Here is a 12,929-nt window from a genome sequence, read left to right on the forward strand (position 1 = left end):
TGCTCCCTCCTCTGGGTTAGAGTCTTGCTGCTCTCTGACTAGTGCCCTTTGTCCCACAAAAACAGTCCCATGCCTGCATGGTGGACAGATTCTATGCTGTGGCACCACAAAGAGCAGTGACTGGGTTATCTACCCTCTGCACACACCTTTGTCCCCTCCCGATGAAAGGCTGTGTTTGTTGGCGCATGCAGGGTCTTTTGTCCTTTGAGAGGCAATATGCCCTCCTCCAAATGTATTCCAGGAATGGTAATGATCTCTCTGCCAGTGCGACCCAGGAGATCCCTGCACCACTTTGTGCATGCTCTGAACCAGAGCCCTCCTCTCCAGGATCGCAGGCACAGCTCTGCTCTGGTGAAAGTCACACACTTCCAGAACCTGAGTTTTGCATAAAACCTGCGACACTCAGTTCCCGTCTCCCCTGTCTGGGGTCCGAGAGATTTCCTTCTTGTGTAAACCCAACACCGCACAATCTCAACATCCACCCCACCCCTGCCTCCTTCTAGTTTCTATTTTCCCCTGGAGGAAAGGGCTTCTTCCCTCCATATCTCTGAAGTTGTCTTCCCCAATTCACTTCCATGCACCTTGCATGTGCCATGCTGTCTCCCTCCAACTACGGAGATCCTCCTTCCAATCCTCAGATGGATTTCTTAGATGTTCCTAGTGACTGAACCTCAATACAGCGGTGTTTGAGGAGAAGAAAGCCCAGATTCCCCCTACTTCTCCATCTTAACTCTTTCCATAAGGATTTTTTAAGTTAGTTAGTCAGTTAGTTTGCTTATTTATTTATCTTAGAGACAGAGAGCAAGCGCAGGGGAGCAGGAAGAGCAGAGAGAGAGGGACAAGCAGACTTGGTGCTGAGCTGGATCCCATGACCCTGAGATCATGAGCTGAGCTGAAATTAAGAGTCTGACTCTTAACCAGCTAAGCCATCCAGCTGCCCCATGATTTTATTTTTGTAAGTTTTAATAATCTTCTATGAAAACATTCAGTAACAGCATAGGCATCTGTTATAAAAAATAAGATATCAAAAGAAGAAAATACTCAAAAAGAACTACAAAGTGAAACCAATTATTGTGACTTTATTACAATAGTTACAAACAATATTTTAGTTATAATCATATCACAATTACTCAAACTATATACAAATAGGTATTTATACAAGACTACATTTAAAAAAAAGAAAAGGCAATTAATGACCAAAAAAAAAAAAAATCACATTATCAACAAGATTTTTTTCTAAAAGTTATGGCCAATAACAAAAATTCACAGTTACTCTGAAAATATTTTAAAGATGCAGGAATCATATTGCACATAATACAATTATAAACCCTACTGAGCAGATTTATATATTTTAATCTAGTTTTTCACAAAATGTACATTATCATGCAATACTTCACTGTATATAGAATGGTGGAACTAGAATAAACAGGTTAACTTACAAACTTTCAATATAATGGCCACAAAATTAGAGTTATTTTAAGTTATACTGAAAATAATTTTACTATACAAAAAAAAAAAAACACTCCAGTGTAATAAAACTTAACAGACACAATCTTAATTTGTTCACAGATCAAGTTACTTTTTTTAGTGTTCTTCTTTGTCTTTTCCTTTCTTTTCCTTTTCATCCTGTAGTGCAGTACCGAGTTTTTTAATAAGAACTGACAGAACCTTGTCAAGGGGGTCCATGACTCCTCTTTGAAGCCATTTAGGAATAGTAGTCCTGGCATGATGAAAGCCCAGTTTTTGAAGAATATAATCAACACCTACTGGATCAATCTTTCTTCCAGTCCAAGAAATTAATCTAAAATTACAAATAATAGGTATTAAGGAAGACAGTGTCATAACACAGTCCTGAAGGTAGGTTCAAGAACATCACTAAGCCTCCATAATATGCTCAAGACGGACTGTTCTCAGTAGGTGCAATTGAATAATCTAAGTTATAATTCCTCGGTTTATTTTAACAGTATTAAAAAAAATGTGATTCTATGTATTCTTGAGAGTCCATGTGTAGCAGTGGAGTTAAGTGAATTTCATTCTGATTATTTTATTTTAGGCCTCTTAAGTTACAGGGTCATCTTGACATTTAAAGAACATCTGGTTCATTCTAAAAGATGTTAACTTGATGGGAGGAATCCTTTTACAATGTGTACATATATCAAATTATGATACCATCCACTTAAAATATCTTATATGTTTTGTCAATTACACCTCAATAAAGCTGAGAAAAAAAATAAGAGTTCAACATATATGTGGCATAATGGTGGGGGCTAGAAGGCTGAGACTTCCTGAGTTTTTGCTATGTGCTAAACATGTTTGGGAAAAACCATTTTCTTCCATTTCCTTCCATATAGAGGAGCAACCATTAGTGAAACATGCCTGGTCTTTCTCTGTTCCTGTATTAATATCCTGTATTAATGATTTATCTGATTGGCAAGTTAACTGAGGAACTGGGTTGTGTAGTTCAGTACTCTCTTCCCTACTTTAAGGGCCACTCATTTTGACTATTGCTCCATGCAATAGGTTTCTCAAGGACAGGCTCCTAAATAGGTTAGCCCCAGACTGTTCACAGCTGCCTACAGCTGGTTGAGTTCACAGGGCTGCCAACTGCAGAACTCAAGGTGGGGGAAGGCACACAATTCTGGTGTTCTTCATGATGAAGATCCTGTAGGTAAGTCCAAACCCGGACTCTGTAGTAGAAGGCCATTATTGCCAGACATCCAAACCACATTCTCTGCTATGAGCTTTATCACTATTAAAACTGTCATTTTGATTTCCAGCTGCCTCTCTCTCACTGTTCAATCGCTTCTGAACTTGGGCAGGAAAAGAGGGTACGAAGCACTGATCTGCTAAGACTCTACTAGTTATAAGCATTTTGCATTAATTAACTCATTTAACCAATGTAACAACCTTACAAGGTAGGTAATACTGTTTCCCAAATTTTTCTTATGAGGCAACTGAAGGAGAAATAGGTTAGGTCCTTTGGCCAAGATCATTCAATTTACTGTGCTATCTAGACAACAGGACTTAGAGCTAGAGCTCTTCAACATTCTCTCCACCACTACACCATATTAACTAGTTTCTTGATGGTATGCTATAAAAAAAGAATGGCAAATTAAACTTTTTATGCTCATTTTAAATTAAAAGATACTTAATTTCATCATAGATTTACAAATACAAAACAAATTTTCTCTGTAGTTTTCTGCACTAGGATATTTGCAATATTTTAATTTTGTTCTGAGTATTGACACTGTTAATACTTCTCATGAGTATATGTATTATTAATTAATACCAAATTTTATTTTATTTTTTAAAAAATATTTTATTTATTTATCAGAGAGAAACAGAGAGAGAGTGAGAGTACAAGCTGGGGGAGGGGCAGAGGGAGAAGGAGAAGCAGACTCCCTGCTGGGCAGGGAGCCTAATGTGGGGCTTGATCCCAAGACTCTGAGATCATGACTGAGCTGAAGGCAGACACTTAACTGAGTCATTCAGGTGCCCCCAATACCAAATTTTATTATAAATTATTAACACAAAGTCACTACTTTCTGCTTATACATGAATCCACTGTGTAATGGATATTTGGTTGCTATGGAATTATTCTGTGGCATAAATGTCTGAAATAATAACCTTATCTAAAAGAAATCTGTACTGTTCTGCAGAAATGTGCCAGAGTATGATGGACTTTTTTTTGATACTGTTATTCCATGATTCAGAGAGTAAAATTTGGTTAACAAAGCAGATGAGACGAAAGGTAAAAATGACAGGAAGGTTTTGACTGGTAACCATAAACAAGGACATACAGTGCAAGTACCACTAGTTACAGCAGCCATTGTAAATGTAATTAAGATTGGAAAATAGTTTGGAAATTTTAATATGAAAATAAGTTGATATAATTGGGACCATGACTGTAGTAGAACAGTCTCTGTAAATGAACCTGAATCTGACAGCATTAAATTCAACATTTCGGGATTGTTGAATTGCTTATTGTTTAGCACGCAGACAGAACAACTCTGTGACACTGTAGGTTCTATTACACTGTTGTAACATGTGTGAGAAATTGTAATAATTCCTTAATGATGATGTATGGCTATTACTGTGTCATCCCAAACTAAGAAACAAAAAAGTTTACTGCAGGTCCCTCAAACACCTGAGAATAATATCCTGGTAAAAAAGATGGTTAAAAAAAAAATAAGAGCAACGGTGGACGTGGAGTTATTCTCATCTGTTAGTGATTAACTGATGGAATGTCACACAGTGGAGAGTGCTGAGCTAGTTGTGGTGGCCGTGCTTCTTTTGTGTTGTGCTAGAAGCACTTAAAAAAGGCAGAAAGGAGCAGAAAACATGGCCAGAAGTTAGTGATGTTATAAGTAGCTAACTTCTAAAAACTGTTTTTGGTAAACTGTATATAACTTGCTCCATTATTTATGACCTTTTTCTCATGATAATCCCACAGGATACAGGGAAATATATATATCCACTACTTACCTGAGAGTGGGTTCTAGATGCCATGTGTTGCATATAAAATCTCTCCAGTCCACAGTGGTGTAAGTGATGCTGTCCTCTCTGTCTCTGTCAGAGGAATTGTCATCATGTATAATAATTGGGCTTTTCTGTCCTGGTCGAGTAGATAAAATCCGAGGTGGAAAAATGGCTATAATGAAAATAATAGATTAATATTACAAATAGATATCTTATAAATTTATTTTAAATCACCATATGAACAGTATAATTGGCTCCATTTGTCATTTTATTTATGAACAGGCCAATTAATTTAATTACCTTTCTGAAAAACTAGTATTTTAAAATAAGCCATAAATAACTGCCAGTTATTATTATTTCTTAAAGACAATGTCAAAGTTAGCATGTCACTTTTTTTTTTTGAGGAATAGCATATATTTTACATATATTTGCATGCTTAAAACTAATGGTAAAGAATGCTGAGATTTATTTGATAGCATGGATGGCTGAAGTGGACATTTTACATATTTAAATATATATAAAATAAAATTTTATATTTTATATATATAAAATACATGTAAATATATTTTACATATATTTATGTGCTTAAAACTAATGGTAAAAAATGCTGAGATTTATTTGATAGCAAAGAATGGCTGCAGGTTGACATTTTTAAGCAATTTTATTGAGATACAATTCATGTATCATACAGTTCACTCATTTAAAGTGTACTATTCAAGGGCACCTGGGTGGTTCAGATGGTTAAGCATCTACCTTTGGCTCAGATCACGATCACAGGGTCCTGGGACTGAGTCCTGGATCTCTCTCTGTCTTTCTCTGTCTCTCACAAATAAATAAATAAAATCTTAAAAAAAAAAAGTGTACCACTCAATAGTTTTAGGATGTTACTGTCTCTATATATTTGAACACTGGTACTAAGTTAGGAACTTTTTATGTAAGCAGTCTTTCACTCTTTATAGTGAATACTCAAATGTTTTATGAAAGACAAATTCTTTTTAAATTGGTGATCATAATATATATAAAATTAAAATCAAATCTGAGACAATGTAGCTTTCATTTGGCAAACTTTAATGTATATAGCATTTCTCTTAGAGTAGAGGTTTTCAAGACACAAATTGGGCATAAAATAATAGATAAATTAGGTAATATGACAGGCATTATGTAAATCTGGTTTTAACTTTATCATGAATTAGCAGTAGGGATAACATATTCATTGGGAATGAGCCTGGGAATAAAACTGTCCTTACATTCACATTACATAAGAATATAGATGTCTTCAGTTACTGCCTCCTCACAATCACTCTGTTTTTATTTCTGGTAGTTGTTACAGTGCTACAGTATCTTGATGTTCTAGAAATACGTTGATTCTAGTCTAGCCTTACATGCTGTTAAAGATTATTCTCAGGCATGTTTATGCTTATTTTGGTCAAAACTAATTGCTTTTAGTTTTTAATTAGAAAATACACTTATAACTATTAAAATATTTTTATTTATAATTGAAATTCCTAAAAACAATAACATTTGGTTATTGTAAATCTGATAATCAATCCTTATTTCCTTTTTTCCATTAAAATAGTGTTATACAAGTTTGATTTTCTACTTTTAAATATAATTTATATGTAATAAATTAATTTCAGATGTACAACAAGATGATTTAGCAAATACATACATTTTGAAATGCTTGCCACAATAACTATATTAAAATATTACTGATTATATTCCTTATGTTGTACTTTTAATCCCCATGACTTATTTTATAACTGGAAGTTTGTAGCTCTTAATTCCCTTTATCCATTTCGCTCATTTTCCCACTCCTCTCCCCTTCGGCAACCACCAGGTTGTCTTCATTGGGTCTGTTTCTCTCTTTTTTGTTGTTGTGCACGAGTTTGTATCTAAAAAGAAAGTGCTTTTTTTTTTTTTTTAATATGCACAGTTCATGGCAGACCAAAACCAAAACATATTTCATAAAATGACAAAGATTTCACATAATAACTGCAAAAGAAATCTGGCAGATTTTTATACAGACATGGACTAGAAAAGAATTCTGAACTTCACAGGTTTATTCAGAGTCCCTGTTATTTTTCCCACATTAAATTTAAATATTAAGGCACAGAGAAAACAAGAGGATTACTAGGCACTGGTATATGTTGGTGCTTTAAGTGAAGACTGGATCTAATTATATCTAATATTTCCGATTATATGGTTTTAGTCATTTAAGTTTCAACTAATGTCTCACAGATTTCTTCCAGTCATCATTACTGATTTTACTCTCACTGGATTTTTGGCACGTAGATTGAACAGTAATGGAGCAGCAATTCAATCTATGTTATACTACTTTTGCATTGTTTTTTGATAATCTATTTTCTTCACTTAAACATTCACCATGAGGCCATCTTGAAATACCTGCTAGACAAATATTGTCTTTTTGCTCATTATGAAAATGAAGTATTATAGGGTGACCTAAACAAATAGCATATATTCCAAGCAATTAAAAAAAAAATCACATCTGCTATTTTACTACTATATATTCATGTATTTGTGCAATAAATACTTATTGGGTAAAGACCATATGTTTGGAGACTATTCCATATCATCATATTTCTGACGACTTCATTCTTTTAAATACTACAGAGTATTCCATTCCATTTTATGGACACCATAATGTATTCAACCAGTTCTATAGGGATATTAAGATCACCATATGTTTCTTAATGGACAAACATGTAAATTTCCAGGAGATAAACCAGTATTAGCTAGCTCATAAAAATAAGACACTACCACTGAAGTCCAAATTATTTATTTATGAAAAGATAATGTTTTCTGCATTCTAAACAAATTTATTTATTTAATTCTGTTTTCCTAACAAGGTATATAATTCATGCTATTATGTAGTTGTTTTTTTAGCCATTTCATTTGACTAGCAATATTTCCTCAAAGAGCTTTTCCTTATCTTCCTCCTTTGTGAGATTCTCCTACAAGGCCTGATAATGTACATAACAAACATGGAAACATTTTGTAAAGTATAAAACACCATTCAGTGTGAATTATGTTTAGAAAAAGAGTGTCACGGACATAGCAGACCCTCAGAAACTCTGTCACATAGTTTTACTAATATATTATTTATATTTATTTCACCGATTGATATTTTCAACTCAAAGGAAGGAGACACATTCCACTCATTTCATCACTAGACCATAAAAATCCATTTAAATGACACTGACAACAGCCTTTGCTGAAATTGGAAAGAAAAAAAACAAAAAGAAAACGCTACTCACCTTTTTCTTTTTCTTTAAGATAAGCTGACACTAAATCATGGAGAAACATGATGAGCTCAGCATCCATAGTCACACAAATGTGGTCAGTAAACTCTGTCACCACACTACATTCTACCTTTGGCTTCAGGCTGGCATCTGTAATGGCAAAGTTCTATAGTAAAAGATTTAATGAGATATGTCCCTTTCTCTTCCTGTTTATAAGGGATTTACAAGGGTTCATGTAAACGCACCCATTTAAATGCAACTATAGACAACTGAGTAGTTTCTGTATGTGATTTACAAATGATATAGTTTACTGAGCACTTTCCAAGTATATGCCACTTACTCCTCATAAAACACTCTGAATGAAATCCTATTATTGTCTCCCATTTTACTGAGGAGAAAGAGGCACAAATGGATTAAATTATTTGCCAGAAGCCAAAAGCTGGGAAGAAAAACTAAGTAAATAAATTAGACTATATTACTATTACACAAATAACCTGTGAGAAAACAGTAATTCGAAGTTCCTTTAGAATTTTCTTAGTTACTTTAAAAACTATTTTTCTACATACCCTGTAATGAAGGTTCCTGTGGTTCTTGAACATGAATGGATTTAAATTCAAGCTGCATCCTTGGTAATGCAAAGATAGTCTCTGTTTCATGATTGTAGCTAGAACCTCCTCTGAATCCACTCAACAAACTAGAATTCTTCACTGTAGTGCTATTCTCAGTATTATTAGCATCAACATTACGAAGCAGGTTTAGCTCTATATGGACAATAATAAAGACAAGAAGAATCAAATTAAACCAATAGGCAATGATAAACCTATAGCTTTCATGACACTATCATATACAGAATTTTAGAAGCTAGAAAATAATGACCCACATTTTTAAAAGTAGAGCCATATAAAGCTTTGGTCTTGAGAATAGTTACCTATATATTAATCTATTGAAATATATTTATATGTAAATATAGTGGTATGTTTATATATGTAGTGTTTTACTCATATATATAGATAGTGATGTATATCACTATTCTCAAGACTGAAGCTTTATAACATGATTTTTGGATAACTCTAATACATTTTATTTTTGTCAAACTTTAAAATGAATATCATTTTTAACTAAATTTCTGTCTAAATTTAAGACTTTCACTAGGCTCAGAGTTCTCCATTGATTGAATACTTTATTCTTACATAGAATTCGCAAGTAAATATGTTCCTGACCTTGAAATAAGGTAGAAGTCCTGATTTTCCCCAACATAAGTGCTAGGTTTTCTTATAAAAATTAGCAGTTCTCAGGTACTCGGGTAGCAGTGCAGTTTGCTAATAGCCCCTCTATGGTATCCCAGCCAAGAGAACCCTTTCCTCAAAAATCTCTCTTTGGAAGGTAGCAGAGTCAGTACATAACAGTCAATACATCCATAATCTTCTAATTTACTTCCTTACCCTCCTTTGTTCTCAGAACCTTTTTAATAGTCTCTAATCCCTGGCACTGCCTATTCCATAGTAACTATTTTTAGTGGTGCCCAAGTCATCTTTCCCATTTTGAAAAGTGGTTATTTTTAAGGAAAACATTCAAGTCTTAGCAGGTCTCAGTGTAGTCACTTTTCCATGATTGGGGAATATTATTTAGTTTTATTTTATTCCAACCACCCCAAACCTTAAAGTTGGTGGCATTCTATTACTTAGTTATGTAGTAACTTTACCAAGCTTCTCATGTTTAGCATCACTACAAAAATATTTTTCTAACTATAATAAACTGTTTATTTGAACCAACTTTATTTTGAATATTTTCAGTTACATCTAAAATAATTTTTAGTCTATGAGATGTTACACTACCAGGATGGTAAATCAGGTACTAATATTGTTATTTATGAGTAAAATGAAACTAGTTAAATTAAAGAATTGAACATTCTCCCTCCACTTAAATTCTAAACACAGGCAACAGAGCTCCAAATAAAGAAAAATCTCTCCAAAGAAATAAATTTTTAACCTTCATTCCTTGTGGCTGTAACATAGTTGAACCATTCTTTTACACTTGCTACTCCATGGGGTGGGTTTTCATGGCGACGCCTTGTTATCTTGGTTATTGTTGCCATAGGACTTTCCAAAGCCCCACATGGTTTGGTAACCATGGTATTGTGGCCCAGATGAAAATCTAATGTTTGTACTATATATGTAGAATGATCACTAGAGCCTAGAAGAAAAATAAAAGTTTCTTGATGTTAACAAACTACATTTAGATGCAAGGAAACAGTTGTGACTCTAGATTAATAGATTTAGTTAACTCATACATAGATAAGGGTATAAAAAAAGTGAGAAGTAAGAAAAAAATCACAAATAGTTTTTCTTTCTTTTAGTTATAACTGGATTTATCCCTGGTGATGAGCAGCATCCATTTTTTTCCTTCATCATTAAGAAATCACAGATTAGGAAATAATAACTAAAAGGAAGGAGGTTTATCACTGTAAATACAGGTAAAAGCCTAGCCTTACTGATAAAGGTTATAGTTTTAGTCTTGACTATTTCCTTAAACTACCACCATGAGTCTTTATATTTTTATACTATTTATAATAACTATTATTATGACTGTGGCCAGCCACAACAGCAGAAACTTTAATTGCCTAGAAACAGAATAAGATGGCAAGTTCAGAAGAAAGTCCTTTAACATGTTTCAGATTTTACAGATATTGATTCACTGGCAATGAACTCCTTGACATATTAAGTACATGAGAACAGAGTTGGACTTCAAAATATAATGAAAACAGACAAAAGACATGAGAAAGGAAAATTACTGTCATTTATAATCATATCAGAAGGTAAGAAAAGGTAAAAGTTACAAATGTGTCAGTTTACCATCTTCCCAAATTTTCTGAGCTTCGGTCCAAAAAGCAATATTTGGTTCTTCTAAGTGAAAAAGGGCCCAGGATTTTGAACGGAAATTTGGACCATGAAAACAAGCCAATGTCATATGATTTCCATGTAAGCTCATTGATCCTCCAAACTGCATTCCATTTTCTGGTAATGGAATCTGAAATAAGGATATGTGGCATCCTGATACCACCTTCAATACTCCAGGCCAATGTCGATGATGAGCTGCATCGAGCACTGCAAGAAAACCAAAAACCACTTATTCTCAAAGGCCTCACAAACACCCTGAATGGCAGGTAGGAAGGCAGCAAGTGGCTATTTTCTATAGCTGAAGTGACGCGGGTAAGGGATAAAAACAATTCAATACCTGTTAACATTAAGTAGAAGCTAACAAAAATATAGTCTGGGAAAAGATGCTGCGTAAGGATGGATAGAAACTAATGAAAGTAGTAACTTGCTAATAATAACTACAACTTAACACTTCAGTAATGATTCATGATTTATAAAGTGCTGGCATTAACTTTTATACAATTCTCACAATAGCTCTGTAAATTAGGGATTTGATCTAGAATCCTTTCAAGTGAAGCAGAAGAGGAGTTAAGTGAACTAGTGATTAGAAGATCTATAAGTCAAATAGAGGTCTTCTCTCTTTTTTTTTTTTTTTTTTTTTTAAAACTCGCTTATAGCCTAGCTACTCAAGTCTGAGGACCAGCAGCATCAGCATCACCTGGCAACTTGTTAGACAGAAACTGAGACAAGTCCACCTTATACCTTCTGTACCAAATCTGTATTTTAATGGGATTTCCAAGTGTTTCAGGTACACATTAAAGTTTGAGAAGCACTAATCAGATGTAACATTCATATTTATATTTCTCACTTATCCCAATAATGTCCTTTTTGGCTGTTTTGCACAACTCTCATTCCAGTTAGTTAGCATGTCTCTTTAGTTTCCTTTAATCTAAAAACAGTTCCCTAAGCCTGGTTTGTTTTTCAAGACAAGGGCGCTTTTTTAAGAATCTAGGTCAGGAGTTTGGGGAACTTCTCTCTAATTTGTATATGCCTGACCACCAATTCTAGTTTAAAGGAAATATAGGAATTAGAGGAACAGGATAAATGAAACTATAAGCAAACAACTGAAAAATAAAATTAGAAGATAGGACAACTGGCCAAGTCTCTTCAACAAGTTAGGTCATTAGAAAAAGGACTATGCTGAATTAAGAGAGTAAAGGAACATAACCAGATTTAACCTGGGATCTTGACTCTGATATACTGGTTTAGACAAACCAGTTTTAAGAATAATTTTAGGTCATTTATAGGATGTGGTTAGAAAGCCAGAGGAGAGAAATATTTAGCAAAATGGAAAACTGGATACATATATGGTACTGATACTCTATGGTACATAGATATTATTTGGATACTATTCACTAGACAAGGTTATAAAACAATATGAACAATATTTTGGTAAAAAGTATATGTCTTATATAGGTTTATAGAAAATTATCTGAAAGTATATACTCTAAATTGTTTAGAGTGATGATTTCTGGGTGGAATGTGATGTTTCAATTTTTGCTTGTATGTATTTCCTAGGCTTTTCCAATGCACATGTACTGCTTCTGTGATTATAAAGAGTTATTTAAAATGATCCCCATGGGCGCCTGGGTGGCTCAGTGGGTTAAGCCTCTGCCTTCAGCTTGGGTCATGATCTCAGGGTCTTGGGATCATGGCCCGCATCAGGCTCTCTGCTCAGCAGGGAGCCTGCTTCCCCCTCTCTCTCTGTCTGCCTCTGCCTACTTGTGATCTCTCTCTCTCGTCAAATAAATAAATAAAATCTTAAAAAAATGAAATAAAATAAAATAATCCCAATTCTGACAGTTTTCATTACTTTTACCTCTCTGGTTAAAGCTGCAATCATTTGCTGCCTGGACCCTTCCAATAGCCTTCTTAATATAACTATGCTTGCAACAACACTAATGGGCATTACTGCATTGGTCTCTACTCCCACTCTTTGCCACCTATAGTCTATTCTTCACACAGCAGCCAGAGTGATTCTTCAAAAAGGAGTATTTTAAGAAAAGGTAAATCAAATATGAAAACTGTTCAGAAGTCTCCAATAGCTAGCCATCATATTCAAAATCTTATCTGTGGCCATTCATGTCCAACACTTTCTTGCTTGCTTACTCTGTTCCACCGAAGCAGCCACCTTAATGATCCTCGAATAAGCCGAGTTTCTTCTGCGGTAGGAGCTTTGCACTTTTTGATAGGCCCCTGTGCCCAGAACTCTCTTCCCCAGTAGAGATCTTTCTAGCCTAGAACTTTAAAAGGC

At 34.3% G+C, this 12,929-nt stretch overlaps 1 protein-coding gene across 9 annotated transcripts in view; it reads right to left on the reverse strand.

Annotated features, from left to right (window-relative positions):
* Window positions 1-1,058: 1,058 nt before the first annotated feature.
* KIAA1109 (KIAA1109 ortholog) overlaps window positions 1,059-12,929 on the reverse strand; it is a 196,427-nt gene continuing 184,556 nt past the window's right edge. For 8 of the 9 annotated variants that reach the window (XM_032858342.1, XM_032858352.1, XM_032858359.1 and 5 more), the window contains 6 exons: window positions 10,592-10,843; window positions 9,729-9,932; window positions 8,306-8,500; window positions 7,755-7,889; window positions 4,486-4,651; window positions 1,059-1,801 (listed from right to left, as the gene is read on the reverse strand). In XM_032858342.1, coding sequence (XP_032714233.1) covers window positions 1,585-1,801; window positions 4,486-4,651; window positions 7,755-7,889; window positions 8,306-8,500; window positions 9,729-9,932; window positions 10,592-10,843 — 1,169 coding nt within the window. In that variant the 3' untranslated portion in view covers window positions 1,059-1,584. Of the gene's footprint in view, window positions 1,802-4,485; window positions 4,652-7,754; window positions 7,906-8,305; window positions 8,501-9,728; window positions 9,933-10,591; window positions 10,844-12,929 lie in introns of those variants that run through there. The other variant, XM_032858373.1, reaches the window with a different exon arrangement.

Source organism: Lontra canadensis, unplaced genomic scaffold, assembly GCF_010015895.1.
Source record: "Lontra canadensis isolate GAN:19392208 unplaced genomic scaffold, GSC_riverotter_1.0 scaffold1, whole genome shotgun sequence".
Lineage (NCBI taxonomy): Eukaryota > Metazoa > Chordata > Mammalia > Carnivora > Mustelidae > Lontra > Lontra canadensis.